General features: G+C 35.6%; 1 protein-coding gene across 2 annotated transcripts in view; it reads left to right on the forward strand.

Annotated features, from left to right (window-relative positions):
* Positions 1-12,549: 12,549 nt before the first annotated feature.
* LOC135849338 (uncharacterized) overlaps positions 12,550-20,742 on the forward strand; it is a 181,731-nt gene continuing 173,538 nt past the window's right edge. Inside the window, exon 1 of one of the 2 annotated variants that reach the window (XM_065369721.1) lies at positions 12,550-13,077. In XM_065369721.1, the coding sequence (XP_065225793.1) occupies positions 12,972-13,077 (106 nt within the window). In that variant the 5' untranslated portion in view covers positions 12,550-12,971. The remainder of the gene's footprint in view (positions 13,078-20,742) is intronic. The other variant, XM_065369723.1, reaches the window with a different exon arrangement.

Genomic DNA, 20,742 nt, shown 5'->3' on the forward strand with positions numbered 1-20,742 from the left:
TAGGTGTTCGTAAATTAAGTCTAGTTGTGAGTCATCTTCAAATACCTTGTCTGTTTTTTCTACCTTGACTTCGAATTCAGTTTTCGCGTCGTTTTCGTGTTCGTTATAATTTAAGTAGAATTCTTCTTCAGTTACTTCAGGTATTTGAATCTTTTCAACTTTTAGGGTCTTTTTAAGTATAACGTCTTGCCTCAATCGTAGGATTCTACTAGCGATACGTTCAGACCTACGCGTTTTCTTGTCTTTCATTTCTTCATTAGGGCTATTTTCAGTTTTTTCTTTCGACTCAATTTTATCAGGTAGCGCAATTATATCAGTCAAGCTAGACAGTTCGCTTTCCTTTTTCTTTTTAGTTTTCTTTTTTATAACTTTTTTATCCTTATCTGACTTATTGTTATAATCATCAGAGCTTTTTGTGCAAGATTTATCGGATTCCTCCTTCTTTCTTGCACGCTCTAATGCCCTTTGCTCTCGAGCAATATTTTGAAGTTTTGTGAAAACTACCTTAGTAGCATTCTTGGCATCTGGTGTACCTGCCTTAACTCGAGGAACCTTAATTTTTTGGATTTTTTCCATCATTTCAATTTCGTCTTCACTTGAAATTTCCTCAGTTTGCTCAATTTTATGGTCATTTAAAAATGCTGCAATTTTCTTATCTAATGCTCGCTGATCGAGCCAGGACCGTAAGCAGGCATCATTATTCATGCTGTCAATTTCTTTTCGAGTCAGAAACAGAGTTAATTGACGAACATTTGCGATCCTATTTACTCCTGATCCATCAGTAGGTTCAAGTAGGTACGAGTTAGTACCTGTTCTCTTGATTATCAAAAATGGACCAATCCTTTTTTGGTACAATTTTGCAGCAGTACCTCTGTCGGCACTTGAAAGTTTATGGTTTGAGATTAAAACCATATCACCTTCTTTCAAAGTGCTAGGGTCTTTGTGTTCTTTATTAAACCTATATTCCTCCTCAATTTTCTTGAGGCGTCGCCTTTCCCTAATATAAGTTTCAACCGTTTGGCGAGGTGACATTTCTTCAATCTTAAATTTTTCCAATTCAAGAGTGTAGACTGCCTTTTTCGCCAAATGATCAGCAATTATATTAGTGTACTCGTGTTTGCGAGCGTAAACATGGTGAAATTCGACATTTTGGAAGGACTCTTTCAATTCCAAAATTTTCTCAAAAAGAACCTTGTGGTGAACTGGTTTTTTTCGAGCATTTAACCATTTATTTTTTAACCATACGCTAATCGAATGATTTAGCGCCCTTATTGCGTAATTCGAATCGGAAAATACTTTGACCTTTTTAACCTCGTTAAACCTAAGTATTTCTAGCGCCCTAATTATCGCTATTAATTCAGCATAGTTATTAGACAGCTGAAATTCTTCGGTAGGGTCAATTTGCTCTGATACATTATGTAATGAATCAGGAGCAAAACAGATACCTATCCCCGCTACTGCGTCAGCATCTCCATTTTTTGAGCATGCTCCGTCAGCTGTAACTTGAGCATAACCGTCAGAATCCCAAATTATGTCTTTTTTAGGATTTAACTTATTCACTAAATTTTGAGCTGACGTAGTTGACCGTGCTTTAATTTTACCTAGTTTCTCCTTAAGTTCAGTTAGTTTGTGTTTGAAATCAAATTTCACACGTTTATGTGGCATATTTGCATTGATGTTATCCTCAATGCCCCATGCCTCATTTGGAGAGAATCTAAATGACATAGGTGTGTTATTGATTTCTTTCTCGATAAGAGTTATAAAGCCTAACCAACCGAAGTGAGACTTATAAGGATTATGACATTTATTCAATTTTACTCTCAATTTATCGCCAATAACTCGCATCGTTCTCTCAACGGAAGATGAATGTGGGTTATAAGCGTTTGTGTGAGCAACCTTAATGTCATTTTGCTCTAATAAATTATACCAAGAATCGCTGATAAATTGAGCTCCGTTATCAGTGATTACTTTCCTTATCTTAATTTCGTGCTTATCGATGTTATTTAATATCAATTGCATCGCATTGCAGACGTCTTTCTTTCGAATATGACTCATAGGCTCGATCCAAGTACGACCAGTAAAAATATCTTTAGCTACTAGTAAGTACTTAGCATACCCTTTAATAGCGGGTATTGGGCCAAAAATATCGACAGAAAGGACATCACCTATTGAATATGCCTCGATTTGGCCATATTCAAGTACCTTATGATTTGTGTAATTTTTATTGACCTTACACACTATGTAAGTGTTACAAATTTCGCGTATGTAGTGAGCCGAGTTAGGATGGTAGTACATACGCTTAAAAATTAATTCAAGTTTATTAGCCCCTAAATGACCGTATGCGTAATGCAAGTAGTCTACCGTATCGTAGAATAATGAATCAGGCAAATACGGCACAACCGAACCATTATTGAGTTTTTTTTACCAAGATCGTCTTTTTAATAACCTTATTTTCTTGGACAGTTACACCATCGTCCAAGCTCTCATCAATATCTTCAATAGCGTTAATATCTCTAAGTGCAAATTGCTTAGCTTTGCGTTGCTTAATTTCAATCTCCTTTTTATCCGAAGCAGGATGAAAAGTAGACAAAATTTTTGCAATGCTTGCACATTTCAAATCGTCAAATTGAAACTTAGGTATATTGTTCAATTTATCGTAAAGTTTCGAAATATTTTCGTCTAAAAATGCGACTTCGAGCGGTTTAAGTTCAGTGGTAAAATTTTTTAATTCTAGTTCGGGTGCTTTGACCTTATATAAGTTTTTATTGGACGTATGCATGGTGAACTGTAAGTCAAAACAGTTGAACCATGTTATCCAATACGCCGCGCATCTATGAGTCTGGACCATTTCCCTGTATTTGTTTACAATTGACAACAGGTTTTTACGCACGTGTATACGACGACCTGTTACCCACATCTGTACCTTTTTCAGCACGTGAGCTAAGGTGAGCATCTCTTTGTCGAACATAGTAAACTTTTTCTGGTGTTCTTCGAAATTAATCGAAACGAAAAGACAGATGTGTTTAGTTTTCTCATCCTTATCCATGTAAAACAATACAGCATCCATGGTGGACTCATTAGCTTCGGTATCGAGATATAAGTCGCCTGTTTCAGGCGGAGGTTTTAACTTAAAATCTTTACAATATTCGGTTTTTAGCAATTCAAAGGCCTTTTCCTGTTCCTTACCCCAAACAATGTTAGGATCCTTACCTCTGGTAAGGTCATAAATAGGCCTAAGAATTTGCATATAATTAGGAATGAAGTTGCGATATAGCCCCGTCAGACCTACTAATTGCAAGATTTCCTTCACAGTTTTTAATTTAAACTTACATTGTTTATCAGAGTGTTTATAAACAAAGTCCATAAATTTCTTAATTTTGTCGCTCTGTTTAGCGACTTCATTACAAGAAATTATGAAACCTAGATGCTCAGCGTATTCCCTAAAGAATTGCGTTTTGGCTGGATTGAGTTTCAATCCATTTTTCCTAATCGCATCAAAGACAAGTTTTAACCTGTGTAACGTTTCTCTAAACGTGGCACAGGAGACTTTGACATCATCGACAAACTTGGTCACTCCCTTGGTATCAGGGATGACTTGGTTTATCATGTGTACAAATTCTCCACTGGATATTTTGAGCCCATAAGGAAGACGGCAGAATTTGTACACCTGACCACATACTTGGAATGCGGTAAATTTCCGCGAGGCCTCGTCTAATACGAGCTGCCAAAATCCAACAGTGAAGTCAAGTGTGCAGAAAAACTGGTCCCCCTTATTCTCAAATATAATCCAGTCCACTGGATTAGGTTCAGTGAGAACCTGCTTAAGTACCTTGTTAAGTTCATCAGCATCAAGGCATAACCTAATGTCACCATTCTTTTTTATGACCGGCGCCATGGTATTAATGTACTTCGATCTAGAAGGCCTTATAATACCTTGTTGTAACATTTTAGCGATCGTACGCCTTAATGCTTCCATTATTTTTTGCGAAGGTCGAAATTTTTCACCTCTCCACGGACCCAAGGCAGGGTCAGTTTCGAATTCAAATTTCACCTCTTCGCCTATGTATTTACCAGGCGAAGAACTGAAAATGTCTGCGTAACCTTCAACTTCATTGTAAGCATCTTTTGCTTCTTTCGCGGTTATTTTGCCCTTCACGACTAAGTTGTTTAAATCTTGGCGCATGTTTTCCTTATACAATTCCCTGGCTTTTTGTTGCTCGTGCAACCACTCGTCGTCGAGATAGCCAGTTCTTCGCGTAAGGTTATGCACCATTTCGTGTTCAAAGCGCTTCACTGAGTGACATTTGAACACATCAAGGGCATCGTGAAATTCGTCCTCTTTTAAGTATGGAATTTTAAACGGTTTTCCATTCCTAGGTGTGCAGTTTGCATAATCGTGCCCCTCAAGTAATTTAGGCTCGATTCCTAAGTATCTCATGGATATTCTACCTAGAATACATGATTTGCTTGGGATATCGAGTATGTAGAATGGACTGTAAATTAATTGAGTGCCAATGCGCATACATATTTCTACGATATGCGTCATTGTTTTAACTAGCCTGCTGTCGGCTAATTTCAGAGTTACGGGACGACGAAGTTGGATATATTTTATCCATTGGGGATGTTCTCGTGTGATGTATTCTACAACAGGTTTGGAAATCACATTCGGAAGCGCTCCAGAATCCAATTGTAGTGCCATTGGTTTAAGACCAATCATCACCGGAATCACGCAATTGGGGTCCACTGTCTGGTGGGTCACCATTTGCTCTTGAGACTGGGGATGTAATCCATCCTCACTAGGTGTAGGAAAATCGATAGGGTCTACAGCCTTAACATCCATTGTCATTTTAATTGTAGATTTATCTTTAATAATTTTATCAGATTCCTCATCCGATGAATCGTCTGATAAAATAACCTTATTTTCGCCTGAACCGTACATATGAGCCTGTTTATTATTATTACGCATAATAATTTTGTATTTAGGTAAATTATCTAAATCCATAGGCCTTGATAACATTGCAGATTTAGCCGGTGGATCGTAAATAATTTTAGAAAAAATCGCTTTACCATCAGCTCCCTGCTTTCTACGTGTGTATTCGCCAGTACTGGGTGAGCAGTCGATTTTGCGAGATAGCAATTCGATTATCATTTTCATTGTCTTAGAACTGACGTATACTTTTTCGTCAGGCGGTTTTTTAAATTTGTTTGGGTTATCGTTATGTAAAATTTTAATTGGACTACATTTAGACGGATTGGAAACTCTATCTTGATTAAAATCAGCGAGTTCCCATTTTTCAATTGCATTGGTCAGCATCTCCAACGCCGTGGAATACACCGACATGTCTGGGTAATAGCGCTTGTATTTTTGAGAAAAATAAAACTTATTGATAAGAGGTATAATTTCCTTGCGTTGGTTAACCATTGGCCGGCGATAGTCATCGCCACCTTCTGTGTCCACCTGTTCGCATTTTAAATACTCGTAAGCAATTTGTCTCAAAAATGTGATGCGTGAATCTTCGGCAAAATTTACGAGCATGTTTTGATACGTAATGTAGCGATGTATCGTCACAGGCTTGTCTTCAATTCTGCGCGGTTTAATGAGAGGCATTAATAGAAAAATATGCTTTGCTTTTTTATCTTTCAATAACATGTCAAGAATATCACGCATTTGTTGATTTACAACCTCGTAAGGTTTGTTTGAAAAATTCAACTCAATTTGCGCCATTGAAAGAATAAATTTACCGCCAGGTAAAAACGAGGTAGTTTTTATCCTGTCGTATAATTTTTCAAGACTGAGTTGATCTAGTAAATAATTGGGTAACGATTCTGTTTTGTCATTAATATGTCCACGTTTGAGATGGTGGACTAAACTATCACCTACCCAAATGTACTCGTTAAAAATATCGTTGGGGTTTGTAGTATTACTAGGAGATTCCCCTCTCACTCCTAGCTTCTTTAGTTTCCCGCTGGTACCTGTGCAGATGTGCTCGGCGTCGAGGCAGACGCGGCTGGTGTTGTATTCAGTACCGCGTGCGTTTGTGTAGTCGTAGCGGTAGGTGCGGCGGGGAGCTGGCTATTCACGTTCGTTGCGATAGCAGCGGTAGGTTGGGGTAATGCTAGCACGCTTACAAAGTTTACAGGCATCGTGTTTTGGACCTGTATTTGTTGGCCAGTGACGTCAGTAATCGTCAAAGGTTGGTGATTCGGATCAGTGTATCCTTCATTACCGAGCCAATCGGTGTTATTGGTAAAATTATCGTCAATTTCAAAATCATCATCGTCGTGAAATTGAGGTTGTATCGGGATTGGGTATCCTTGAACAATTTGTTGATTTCCAAATTGATCGACTGTTATAAAATTTGCAGGCAACGTAATAGCTTGTTTAGGATTTGTTTCAGGTAAAGTAATAGCCAATTGTCCACTGGCTGGTGGATTTTGGTTATTATTTTGTGCCTGAGATTGCCTATTTTGTCCCTGATTATTGTTATTGAAATTATTATTGTTGTTAAAATTCCTATTTTGGCCCCTATTTTGTTGCCTAACTTGTCCATTATTAGGCATACGTGGCTGTTGTAACATTAGCTGTGGTTGCCGTTGGAAATTTCTAGTCTGAAAATTTCTAACTTGCGGCATTTGCATCTGTGCCTGGTTCCATGTTACTGCCATAGGCCCAAATGGTGTGGCGTTAGCGAACTGCTGAAATTGTTGGAAAGCCATTTGCCATTGTGGAGTCTGTTTGGACTGCATGTTTGGTATAATTCTCACTTTCCGATGTTTCGCAAAATCGATATTGATACTACTGAGTTTTCTCAGTTTCTCAATAAATTGTTCTAAAGTTTGGCCTTCTTGCTCAATTTTCATCGCATAACTGCCTGGTAATTTATGCGCAATAGTTTTCATAATGTAAGCTGTTCCTCGATGATCTGAGTGGCTCAGCGCAATCGTAAACCTAATTAATTGGCCAATTACATCTTGTAAACTCGACGCACAATCGAATTCGTCGCAAGCTTTTTCGAGTAAATCTTGCGCTCTTTCATTCCAGTAAAATTGCAGAAAGCTCGTTTTGGTTTGATCATAGGAATCATTTGGTGACAAGGTAGTCATCCATGATTCGCGATCATTTGTATTTACCACAGTGGTAAAAACGTGAGCTTTGTGGGCATCAGGCGCATTCGTTGCCCCTGTAAAATGCTCAAATCTTTGAATAAAGTCATGAGGAAATAACCTATTCGATTCCAAAAAACAAACATTTGATGCTTTTAAAAGCATCACGTCAATTTTATTGGGTTGGCGATTTCCTCCATTTCCGCCTCCAGAATTATTAATTCGACGTTCTAAATTATTCACTTTTTCTGCAAGATGTTCAGAAGTTTTCGTTTCATCGTGCAGAACCTGAGCTTGTTCGGAAACCTGATCTTGTAGGGTGGTAATTCCGCCATTCAACATAGTAACATCGTCAATAATGTCATTGAGATGTTTATCATTTTCTTCTAAGTATTTATCGGTTCTATCTTCGAAATCGCTAACTCGTTTGGTTAATTTCGTTATTTCTTTCTGATTAGCTTTCGAAGTAGTTTGAGCTGTATGTGCAAAATTTATTGCAGAATTGGCAACGTTGGAAGTTTGCTGTGAGGCAACAGCTAACTCATCAACTTTGTCAATCAGATCTTTATGCTTCTTTTCAGATTTGGAAAATCGACCATTTACAAATTTCCAAGTATATTTCAATCTTTCAGTCACGTAATCGATATCTACTTCACCGGGAGGCGTTGTGGGAGGGTCTAGATACTCGTCTTCGGAGCTGTGCTGCTGGCTGGCAGCACCCCTTTCCGACAGGTTTTCCTCTACTTCGTTCAAGGTATTTATCGACGGATTTCGCGATGTTTTACGATGACGAGTTTTATTTGTAGCATTCCCCCCTGCCAGCTCTCGTTCATTCAAACTTCTTCTGCTGGGTTGCCTACGTAGCCTGTTCTTAATACCTTCCGAATCTGACATGATGCGTGACAATAGTTGTTTAGCAGTAAAAAATTAGTAGCGAAATAGCTGCTTAATTTTTCTATGTTAAGATTGGTGATATTTATACAAGCGAGTAAAGTATCAGCAATAACGTGTTCTAACGGTTCTTTGTATTTTACAGGTACAAAGATTTTGCCCTTGAAGCTGGACAAGGCTCGAAGAAATCTACCTGTCACTTGAAGGTGACACTATCTGCAAAAATCGACACGTTGGTCCGCGGATCGCCAAGTAAATTGGCGCGAAAACGCAAACCTGGTTGAGCAACGCTCCTACCTATCTAATTTACGAGACTGCGAACTGTGCAATTCGCGTATAAATACACACAATAATAAATTCGTTAATTAAATAAGCAAAAGCGAAGCTGTTAATATAATCTAATAAAAAATTATATTAATAAAACCACAGCGAGGTAGCTGGGGTAACTTACAGCGCTATTTGGATTGTCTTGCTAGATTTTCCAAATTGCACTTGACTTTAGCATGCAAATAAAGATTTCAAGTCAGGCGCCAATGATAAATAAAGTATAGAGATGATACTTAGTCGTACTTTAATCGTAAGGTAACGAGAGAGTATTTAGTCTATAGTGAGTGATCCTAGATAGACACCCCAAGTACACTTCAATTGGAATTAACACACAGAGTCATGTACTTGGTATGTTCTCAAACACGAATTAGATTGATAGGCGAAGCTGTCAATAATTACTTACCCCGGCTTGGTGCGCGAATGAGATTATCACACGATTATTTATCATAAAGAAGTACACGAGGAATAAATACGCGATTATTACTCGAACTTGTATTACACATAAATAAAATACAATTGTAATCACGAATGTTACAAAGGAAAAAGGACTTAACACAAATAAAACTTAACTAACTAATAGTACTAACTACTATAAAAAACCTTTAACCGAGGGCCTGAGCTCTCCTGTATTTTAAGGGAATATTAACTTGTCAATTCGCGACTCTTGTCGTTGTAGAACTGCGACGAGTTTAGGTAGCTAATTTGGCTAGCCAGCCAAATTAGCACCTTGACCACGCCTATTGTTACCAGATTGGTAAAGGGTTGACATACGAGTATGCTTTATTGACGAATATTGGTAGTGGCTTTAAGGCATATACTTCCTACTCTAACAATACAAAACAAACTTGCATCTTACTAACTGACCTCTAAAGTCTGAACTTCTGGTTAATTTTCAACGTTATAGTATAGATTTAATTATGGTACCAGAGGTAGGTACTTTTTTTGTTTTAAGAATTTTCAAAAGTTTAATTTTTTTTATGAATCTTATTTGCGGAAGCACATACACATTTTTGTAAATAAATGTCAAGTCCTGCTTTTTGCGAATAAATGTCAATTTGTCAAGTCCTGATTTTTACCAAAAATTGTCAAAAATTCTCGTTTTTGTTCGAAAAATTGCTGAAAATTGTAGTTCTTTGCAAAAAATTTCAGTTCTACTTTATCTATTTTTTTTTTTTTTTTTTTTGAAAAAATGGTTCACAAGTTTTACTTTTTGCTAAAATTGTCAAATCTTGCTTTTTGCCAAAAAAAAGTCATAGTTTCGCTTTTTGAAAAAAATTGTCAGAAAATATAATTTTTTTGCCAATAATAATGAGGAGCTTGGAATCAAAACTCACTTTTGACACCAAAAATCGATGTGCGTTTTTTTGCGGATTCGGATACTTCTTCAATTTCTCTATCACCCTACAGAATCCATTTTTCCGAATTTGGCCCCAGTTCTTCACAATTTCGTGTTAAAAAGTGCCCTTGGAATCAAAAAAACTGTGTTTTCAAGGTCGCATGGCACTCTACAAAGCCAAAATAATTCAATTGCAACTTCGGAAGCATTTTTACTGATAGTGAAAATAGCGAAAATGGTAGTTTTGAATTTGGAAGTTATGCAACTGAGGAGGTAAAAAATTGGATGTATTGAGCGCTGAAAACTTTTAAAGCTCTCTGGAGGCGGAACAAAATACTCTACAGAAAAATGAAGTCGAGGAAAATTGTAGAGAATTAAATTTCCAATCGACATAATGTCGTTAGTTTTTTTCTAGGGTGCTTAGTTTTCGATATATTTGCAAAAGAAAGTATAACTTTTGGAAAAATTCAGCGCTCAAAACTTTTAAATCTGTCTGGAGACCGAACGAAGCATTCTACGGAAAAATTAAGTGAATGAAAATTGTACAGAATTAAATTTCCAATCGACATAATGTCGTTAGTTTTCTTCTAGGAGGCTTATTTTTCGATACATTTGCAATAGAAAGTAAAATTACCCCACCTTGGAATCAAAACTCACTTTTGTCAAACTTGATAGCCATACCGCAACGATATGGCAACTTGAAAAAAAAAAATTTCTCGTGGAATCCTATTTAGTAGTCTTACTCATGAGCTCAACACACTTTGCGGCGTTTTTTTCATCAACGCACTAGGCGAAATCAGTTATTGTCGATTTTCTCGAAACTTTGTCCGATGGCAAAAGTGAGTTTTGATTCCAAGCTCCTCAATTCTCAAAATGCAATTTTTTTTTATTTTGTAGAAATTCTGGTTTTTTACAAAAATTTCTGAAGATTTTCACTTTTTTTCCTAAAATTATCCAAAAGTCCAATTTTTTACCAGAATATTGGCCAAGAAAGACAAAAGTACCTATATCGCTTTTTGTCAATAATTTTCAAAAAGTCATGCTTTTGGCTAAAATTATCAAAAATTTGCTTCTTGCCAGAAAAAAGTCAAACATTCTCATTTTTTAAACAAAATTACTCAAAATTATTTTCTGCAAAAAATTTGAAAGGTCTCCCTTGTTTTCCAAAAATTGCCACCAAAACTAAAAAATTGTCAAAAAAAATTGTCTTTTACCTAAAAAAAAAGAAAAAAAAAGTAATTTCTATGTTAATATGTATCTACCTAATTCCAAAAATTGTTGCTTAAGTGGTTAAAATTGTCAAATTTTTGCTTTTTGATGAGAATTCTGATTTTTAACAAAAATTTCTGAAGATTTTCACTTCTTTTCCTAAAGTTATTAAGTCTCGCCATTCTGCCAGAACGGCCAGAAAATTGCCTATCACTTTTTTGCCATTCACAAAACGTTCTGCTTTTTGCTAAAATTGTCAATGGTTTGCTTTTGCCAAAAAGTGTGAAAGATTCTTGTTTTTTAAGAAAATTGTTTCAAATGGTTTTTTTGCAAAAATATTTTAAATCCTCACTTTCTTCTAAAAAATGTTCTAATGTAGCTTCGTTATTTCATCATCAATTGTCAAGGGATCACTTTTTACCTAAAACTAGCCTTTTTGACAGAAATTGCAAAAATTTTTACTTTATTGTGAAAAATTATCTCAAAAGTCTCGCTTTTTCACCAAAAAGCTTCAAAATAGTTGAATTTTTCAAAATTAAAAACCATAAAGTATAAAGTTTTGGTGATTCGGGTTTTTTTGCCATTTTATTTTTTAAGTTAGGTACATTAAAATATTTTGCTCACGTTTTGTCACTTTTTTGGTAAGTATAACCAATGTTTTTTTTTTATGATTTTTTTGCTGACATGTCAATCTTTGATATTTTTCAGTTTCATGAATACTTATGACGACGAAGGAAAACTGTCGAGCTGTTTTGTAAAAGTGTCCTGTATTTTTCCCGGAAATTTGGTCTTCTGCATTTATAGGTGAGCTGTTCTTCTTTCTTATTTTACGTTATGTAGTTCAAGTTTCTGCAGTATGAGACCGTCAGTATCTATAAATGATTATAGTACATATTTTCACGCTAATTATTCACCAATACATTATTGTAAATGTATGTATATCTGAATTTTTTTTTAGAAATCTGGGAGTTGAGAGGAACTTTTTCCTCCTCTCCTGCATCCTTCCTTATATATAATTTATCAAAAAAACTGCAGCGTTTATTAGTTTTTTCAATGATTGAACTTCTTTATTGCACATTTTTGAACATTTGATCTGATCGTAGATACTTATCTAATTTAGAATAATCAGGTAGATTCTCAGAGACGTTGAAGATCTGTGTCTTGTGACTTATGGAATTTTATGCTTTCAACAGTTCTACATAATTATAGGTAGGTACGGGTACCTAAACTATGTGTGAATTTGACATGTATTTGTGTGACCCAAACTCACCATGTCTCCCCCCTCCATTCACTTTTGGATTGAAATGTAGAAAATGATCCAATCTAACGTCAATTTTTTTAGTCGATCATCGCAGTGTTTTCGTTACAAAATTCGCAAAGCTATCTTTCTTGTTAGATCAAAAAATAAGCTAAACTACGAATCATCCAGATCCATTATACCTATTCGTTCATAAACGATCGTTTATTCATGCTTTATAATTAAGATGAGATGAGATGGTCTGTTTTGTTTTAGTATTTAAGAGTTTGTTGACGAAGCAGAGTGCTGAAGTGAGGGGATGAAGGTGTTACGATTGCAGAGCTGAGAAATTCCTTAAGAAAATGTGTTTCGTTCATATCGTATATAGTCGACTATAGTCGTCGTCGTCATCTTCATCATCACTGTGGCAGTAGTGCTACGATATTATTATGTATAATAATTTAGAATACGAAGGCTTTTAAAAGCTAATTTGGTTGGTGTTTTAGCGCCAGAACGTACGTAATACGCGTAGTAAAAGAGTTAGAAGTGAATATTTTCGAGCACCGATGATGGAGGGGCGAAGTAGGCAGCGTTTCGCTAGCAGTTACGGGCAATTAGTTTTTCTTCGCGGGATACCGGTTGTTCTCAGAGAATACGTTAGATTTTTAATGTGTCAGAGTGCATTATGCTTTGTGGATGTTGGCTGGACCAACGTCAGTGTTTTAAAACGTTTTTTTTTCTTCTTGCGTCTTTATTACGTGTAATTCGATATGTTAAAGTGATATATTTTTCCTAAAACGAAAATTGTGTGTGATTTTTCAATACCTACTCGAGTACAAAATAATATGTGCGAGTCGAATTAGCATTATGATATGTGGTGGTGTTCGTTTTGAAATCTATATAGTGGTGTATTTCGCTGTGTATCAACATGTAACCTGTGTAGCGAATGCAGTTTCTGTTTTGGTCAATAAAGGTACGTAAATCTGGACGAAGCACATTTTTCTAGAAATAGAATCCTGTTCCTGGGCAGGTATTTTTTTTTGGAAAATCCTACTTTCATTCAACATTTTTATTAAAACCGACGACGAAGACGACGTTGAGTGGTAGCGTACGAGAAATCTGAAAGCCCACCGGGGAGGTTCGGGGGCGAGCAGAAAGAGAGAAATTAAAACCGAGTAGGTACTTTTTGACATGATATATAAATTACAACAAGGAAAACAGTTAAACTTTTCCATTCGCACAAGAAAAACTTATCTCATTTAGTAAAATAAATCTTTTTCTGTGAAAGGTAATTTGACGACGTAGGATTACTCGCGTTCACTCTGCTCTTTCCTTTCGCTGCCACTGCCAGTTTCCTCCTTTCCACACTCAGGGTACTGCATCATCCATCGTCCTGCGTTTGTTCGCTCACTGGCTGGCTCACGGCTCGCTCTTTACTTTTCCTTCCAACGTGTTTTCGCTATTAAATTAATAACCGTGCCGCAACAGACGTTTGTTGGATTTTAAAACTTTCGGACTGATTATATTGATTCGTCTGCCTGCCATATTGTGGTACAGAGTGATGAGCAGGCTAGTTGCCTGATGTGGGTGACGTTGTTGCTGCTACTGCTACTTTTACTTTTTGTTTATCTTCTTATTATATCATCGCTTGCGGATTGTAGGTGGTTTACGGTTTAATTATTGGTGGAAAAGGGATTGCAGTGATACTTATAGGGTGTTCAATAAGATGGGACTTCACAATATTTATTTGTCTCTTTTTTTTGTGAAAAATATTATGGATGATTGAGTATAGAAAAAGCTGTAAAATTATTTCAAAAAATTATACTGAAAATTCATCGTCTCGAATTTGATTTTTCATCAACTTTTTGCGGAGTGTCAAGTCGAAAAAATAATTTTCTCATTTTTTTTTTAAATTTTCCAGTCTTCTACCTACCCTTAAATCATTACAAAAATATTCATAAAAATTTACTACCCTTAAGTTAGTGTTTTGAAAATGAGGTACTTCCCTAAATAATGAATTTACAAAAAGAGAATATCTTGGGAAAATATTGAACTTTGAAGGTAAATCTCGAAATTCATTCGATTATTTCTTGATATGTATTGAAATTGAAGTTTCAAGCATGCATAAGATCAAATTAAAATTATTCAAGCAGGAGCGAAAATTCGTGATTTTCTTCATGAAAAAAAAAAATAAAAAAATGAATGGATGAATGAATAAATAAATAATGGGAAAGCGACGAAGGGAAATGAGAAACGTAAAAATTTAAAAAGTTATCATGCTTTGCTCGGAAAAAAACGCGAGTAGATACCTAAATAAAATAAAAAATAGAAATCCTATTAGAGAAAAATGAATACAGCAATCTTTAATAATGATTATTATGGAAGCGAGGATATACGTACCTACTATTTTACACTATACGTCGACAATTTCGAGTATACCTACTTATTTAAGGGGGAAAAAAATTCAACGACAAGAAAGAATATAAAAAATGACGTAATTGAATTTCAAATTTTACATTTAACGACGAAATTAAATGGATCTTCTTGCGTTTCGTTACGTACTTTGAATGTTGAATTTTAGATTTTATATCTAATTAGGCGGATTTAAAGGCGAAATTTTTTTCCAAGGCGTTGTGTCGGTAATTGCCTATTATTATTTTGCGTCATGCCAGTGATTCCCAAAATCCAATCTCCGTAAGTTGAAGGAGGTAAAATGTGCCCAGGAAAAACTTTCGCAAATGTTAGGTTCAGGACGTACAGTTTTTGGAAAACTGGGAAAAGTCAACGAACTTTTCCCCTCTCGATAAGTCAGACTGGCGACGATATAGTTCTTATAGCTGGTAAATTTTTAATGATAGGTTTCGGGTAGATTTTTGAAAACCTCTGTTCATTCTGTCAGGAAGACTTTTTGAAGTCGCTAACCAAACTATATTAGAAGAGCATGTCTCCTAAAACTACCGTAAGTAAAATTTGAAAAGCAGAAGTTCATTTTTGGATTTTTGGCGAATTTTTGAAAATGAAAAAAATTTTAAAATCTGCTTTTATGATGACTTTTTATCTTTTCGTAATTTTTGTTTCTCAAACAAAATGAAACCAATGGGGATAAGTACCTCATTTCAATCAATCATCCCCCTCTCACTCATACATATATCCGAAAACTGCCTGTTTTAGCCTTTTAGGATATTCATGGAGCCTCAAGTAAATTTTCATTTTTCTCGAGATATTTCAAATGGCTTTTGAAGGGTCAAAAATGAACTGCAGTAGGTCTAGGTATACATGTAATTTTGGTTGATGCTTATTGAACACCCTCTCAACCATTTCAGATAATCACTACGAAATTTCAGGAGTGTCGGTTCGATAACCAATTTGTGAATTTCCAAAAAAAAAAAAATAATAATTTTGCCCTCGAAATTTTTTTAAAAATTTGCCAAAAATCCATAAATGAACTTCAACACCTAAACTTTGTGAGAGGGGAGTAGGGGATCCTGTTTAGGTCTAGCTATAGATTCTGATTTGATCGATGAGTTCAGAAATATTTTTCTTGTGACGAGGAAAAGTGAGTGAGAAAGTCAAACTTATTTTTCTCTGAAATCGTAGAAGAATCCAATCAAAATCTGGGGAATGGATTAAAAAACCTGAAAAATTTTCTGAATTATAGTTTCTAATTTCGAAAATCTATTGCTATTGACGAACTTAAATACTCGTATGTTAATCGACGGTTCTTATTCTCAAGGAAGAACGAAATGGTTAGGTAGTTGATAGGTACCTAGATGATTAGTAGATAAGTATCAAATATCGGATCTATAGATGAATTTAGGTTAATATGTATGAAGTAAAGGTATGGACGAAGCAAAGGCGGAAATATAATATGTACAATGCATATTAAAGGATAATAAACGTACATTTAACTGTAGAGAAAGAGAGACAGAGGTACGATATGTTCCGTTTATCGGCTTCAGAAACAGATGCTGCATTAGCTTTGTATTTGTACTTCTGATATTGTGGTAGTGATGGTGGTAGCAGAAGCATCGTGGTACTCGAGTATGTAATTCATATAGTGTGATGTATGGCCACCGGCGTAAACTCGTAATTTACATTCATCTCGTGGAATCTTATACTTATTACAATTTACAAGCGAAGAAAACTGCCTCACGTTTGATTTGTTCACTATGGTACCCGAATTCTTGACATTGCTGAGTGAGTACTCGTATTACTCTTCCTCTTGTTTACTTTACTGAAAACTGGGCTTGAGGTTCTGCTTTTGAGTGCCTTATCTTTATTCCAATAATAAAATGACTATACAAGCTTGCATTGTAGAAACTAAAATTATTTATTCATTTGAACGGAAAAGTGCAGAAGGTGTATTGGTTCAGTAAAAATCTTCAAAAGTTCCTACCTAGTCCTAAAACTAATATTAACGCCCCATTCCCTCCCACCAAACTGAATTTCGCCCTTTTCGGACAATCTGCATGGAGCTTGAAAGCCTCTAATGTTATTTTTAATTTTTCCAGAATTTCAACTTTTTTTTTCTCTTACTCTAATATTTATAAGGAAAATTTAAAAAAAAAAATCAAATTGTTATCGTCAAAGTGGTAATAACTAGGATGGGATGGTTCAGATATTAAAGTTTGCTTATGAGGGGGTTACATGAGAAACTACCTAAGGGGGTTGAATTTGGCCTATGTCTCCTAATGTCACTAGACATGGGTATCCGATCCAATATTAACGAGAACAACTAAAGGTTAGAATAATTATGAAATGAACACCTAACATCATTATTCCGATGATACTCTTTATTGTACTAAAAAACATCAAAACTACTATAATTAATGAATTAATTATAATATCCTCGACATTCGTGACAATATATCAATCTAAGATCAGTGCATTAAGATTGTTGCCGATCATGTAGTTCGAAGGAACATCTATACCCTCTGAGGAAGGCATAGTTAGGCGAAATAGGTATCAATCAATATACCTGCATACACTGAGAAAAATGTATAGTATAAATTATAATAAATTTATAGTAAACGTGCTCCAGTATTGGCATTATAGTCGAAATTACTATAACTACAGTAAATGAAATACTATAATTATAATAAAAAATACTATAGTATAGTAAATATTACCATACGTATAGTATTTAATTTACTATAGTTATAGTAATTTCGACTATAATGCCAATACTGGAGCACGTTTACTATAAATTATGATAATTTATACTAAAAAAATTTCTCTCAGTGTACGAGGCTGGATCCATGTCCTAGGCTCGAGTATACACAATATTATTAATTAACGGTGCTAACTTAAGGTTAATTAGTGGAGACACCACCATGTAAGTAAAACTTACCGAACACTGCTCACTGTCACACCACCTCTTTCCCTTAGCCTACCCCAATAATAGTGGCTGTCGGTGGCTGCTTTACGAAGAGACACACGTAACACATGCTCTACCTGATGATGTCCGGAATCATCTCAGGTAGCTGCAAGAAGAGATAATTAAGTATTCACGAGTGGTACCAATTACGATTACGTTAATTACTTGACCCGTGAATGGGTAAATTAATATATAATTACCACGCTAAAAGTGGGTTAATCACGAGTTAACAGTCTCATCGCGAGACTTACACATTTATTCGACACTATGTAGCACAATGCTACTTGATACCTTACGCTGCAGACGATAGAAAACAAGTGAGGCTCGTGGGCGAATTCTCATACAGAGAAGCCACGATCCAAAAGATCTGAGCTCACCCCTTTCGCACATGATTGACAGATTTATGTACAAAACGGGTGTATTGTGTAAAGATACACGTACCAAGTGATTTATGTGCATATTAATTTATGCATCGATAGTTCCCACGTTACAACAATTCCCTTAACCAGGTAATCTTTCCGAGAATGTCCACCTAGAGGGTGAAGGCATATTACACTATACCAAAATGTACGCTGTTCATTGTTGAGAAATCTTTGAAATTTGTATACGAATGGTTGTGTCTCATTCTAAATACTTATCACTATTTCGATGCAAAGTCTGGAGACCCTTAGAAAAATTTTCGATTTCTCTAAAAAGCATAATGAATCAATTTGGATGGCTAAAAATTAACCTTTGAGCGCATTTTTTTGATCAAGCATAACCCATTTTTTTCAATAAAAAAAAATGAAATTTGGAAATTTGTACTAATTTCTCCATCTTGTCCAAAACGAACCCTCAAAAAACTGGGTTTAAAAAAATTCAATAAAGTAATTTTAAAAAACGTACATGTAAATTCTGACAGCATGTTTTATTATCTAGGTAAAGAGCATAATCTTGAGCTCCCAAAACCAAATTTTCAGCTGCCCAAGTTCATTTTTCGATTTTTGGCGAATTTTTTAAAATTGAAAATTGACTGTTTTTGGCGATTTGTACTTTTTTTCAAAAGTACAAACTTGATCAGTAAAAATGGTCAAAATAAGTCCCAAAACTAATATTAATTACCCAAATCCAAATTTTACGATTTCTAGCCATTCTGAAGCCTCCAGCGCAATTTTCAATTTCTTCAGAATTTTGAATTTGCTCCAGAAGGCGTGAATGTGAAGTTGGGCAGCTAAAAATCGAGGTATATATTTCACTCGACCTGTTTAACGAGTTTAACCACATTTGAGCCGATTTTGAGAGTGACACCTCAAGAGTGGTTTTTCGACCAGCTTTTCCCAAAATTAAAAAATCCAAAAAACCAAAAAATAACCGTTTGTGAGGAAATTCTTGAAATTTGTGCAAATTGCTGTATTTCTTCTGGAACTAACCCCCGGAGCGCAAATTCTACCATTTCCAGCCGTTTTGGAGCGAGAGTGACACCTCAAAAAACCACTCTTGAGGTGTCACTCTCAAAATCGGCTCAAATGTGGGTAAACTCGTTAAACAGGTCGAGTGTAATATACAACTCGATTTTCAGCTACCCAACTTCATATTCACGCCTTCTGGAGCAAATTCAAAATTCTGGAGAAATTGAAAATTGCGCTGGAGGCTTCAAAATGGCTGGAAATTGTAAAATTTTGATGGGGGGGTAGTTACGGACAAAACACAGCGATTCGCGAAAATTTCAAAAATTTCCTTACAAAGAATTATCTTTTGATTTTTTTGATTTTTTAATTTTGAAAAAAGCTGGTCAAATTACCACTTTTGAGGTGTCACTCTCAAAATCGGCTCAAATGTGGATAAACTCGTTGAGCAGGTCGAGTGTAATATAAAACTCGATTTTTAGCTGCCCAACTTCATATTCACGTCTTCTGGAGCAAATTCAAAATTCTGGAGAAACTGAAAAATCGCGTTGGAGGCTCCAGAATGGCTGGAAATGGTAAAATTTGGATTTGGGTAAATAATATTAGTTTTGGGACTTATTTTGGCCATTTTTACTGACCAAGTACCTACTTTGAAAAAAAAGCATAAATCGCCAAAAACAGTCAATTTTGAATTTTAAAAAATTCGCCCAAAATCGAATAATGAACTTGGGCAGCTGAAAATTTGTTTTTGGGGGTTTTAGACTATGCTCTTTCCAAAAATCGCGGTCTCGTTCAAATCGGAGTGTGACACTTCAAGAGGTTCCCTTGTGAGATTACATATTTTTTTTCATGAAAACTAACGAATAGGTAAGTATGGGAGGTAAGAGTAAGAAAATCGAGGAAAAAATTATACTCAAGTAGGAATATAGGAGCTACCCTAATCTATGTACTAATTTTGTAGATAAGGCCCTCCAAGACCTTTCTCAGCTCTCCAACTGTGAAAAAAATTATGAAATTCGATTCTCGACTATCATTTGTGGTCGTTGAATTAAACTTCAATTCAAAGTTCGATTAGTACCTGGGATGAAATATGAGAGGTTTGACCCAAGAAATCAAGGATTTCACTTGTAAAACCATCTGCTGAAGGTTTGCATTCGAAACTCGAAAGTAAGTTCACTAGAACTCAAGATGCCCCTCAATTCAAACAAAAACCTTCCTTCGACTAAAATTTCCCAATTTAGCTATATAACATCAAACATGATAAATTCAACAACTAACCAGCATTAACCAGAATTTAGCGTCCATCACAATCAACGTGGTGGGTGGAACCCAAGTACTAATACACACGTTCTAATACTCAAGTATTCATGAATCAAAAAACAGTAATAAAAAAATTTGCAAATACAACAACAATAAACGTACACGCTGTGATTATATCAGCGATACAATGAGTTTTCTATAAATACCATCGTATCGCCTGCTCAAAACAATGAAAACAAATCAAAACAAAAGGCTGCCAAAACTTCGAGTACACCATGGCCGGAAACTGCGGTGTACTATGTGTATGTACAGAAAGTATACGCACATTGTACTTCTCACAGAATGAAATACTCGTACATGGCATAGCAGGCGGTAGAAAGTTCACACACCTATTCTAATTTCGACTTCGTTAAGTCAAAGTAACACACACGAAACAACAAACAGTAGCAGCGATCCATCTAAAAATACACATTATCGGCATTTTGATGGCTGCTGCCGCGGTGCTGTGCTACCGCGATCCAGCAAAAATAAACAACCGTCTTTGGTTTTGTAAATGGTACGTATAAATACAACATACCGAGAAGTAAGTAATCTAAATTCTTAACGTTTCATTGTT

Source organism: Planococcus citri, chromosome 5 (assembly GCF_950023065.1).
Source record: "Planococcus citri chromosome 5, ihPlaCitr1.1, whole genome shotgun sequence".
Lineage (NCBI taxonomy): Eukaryota > Metazoa > Arthropoda > Insecta > Hemiptera > Pseudococcidae > Planococcus > Planococcus citri.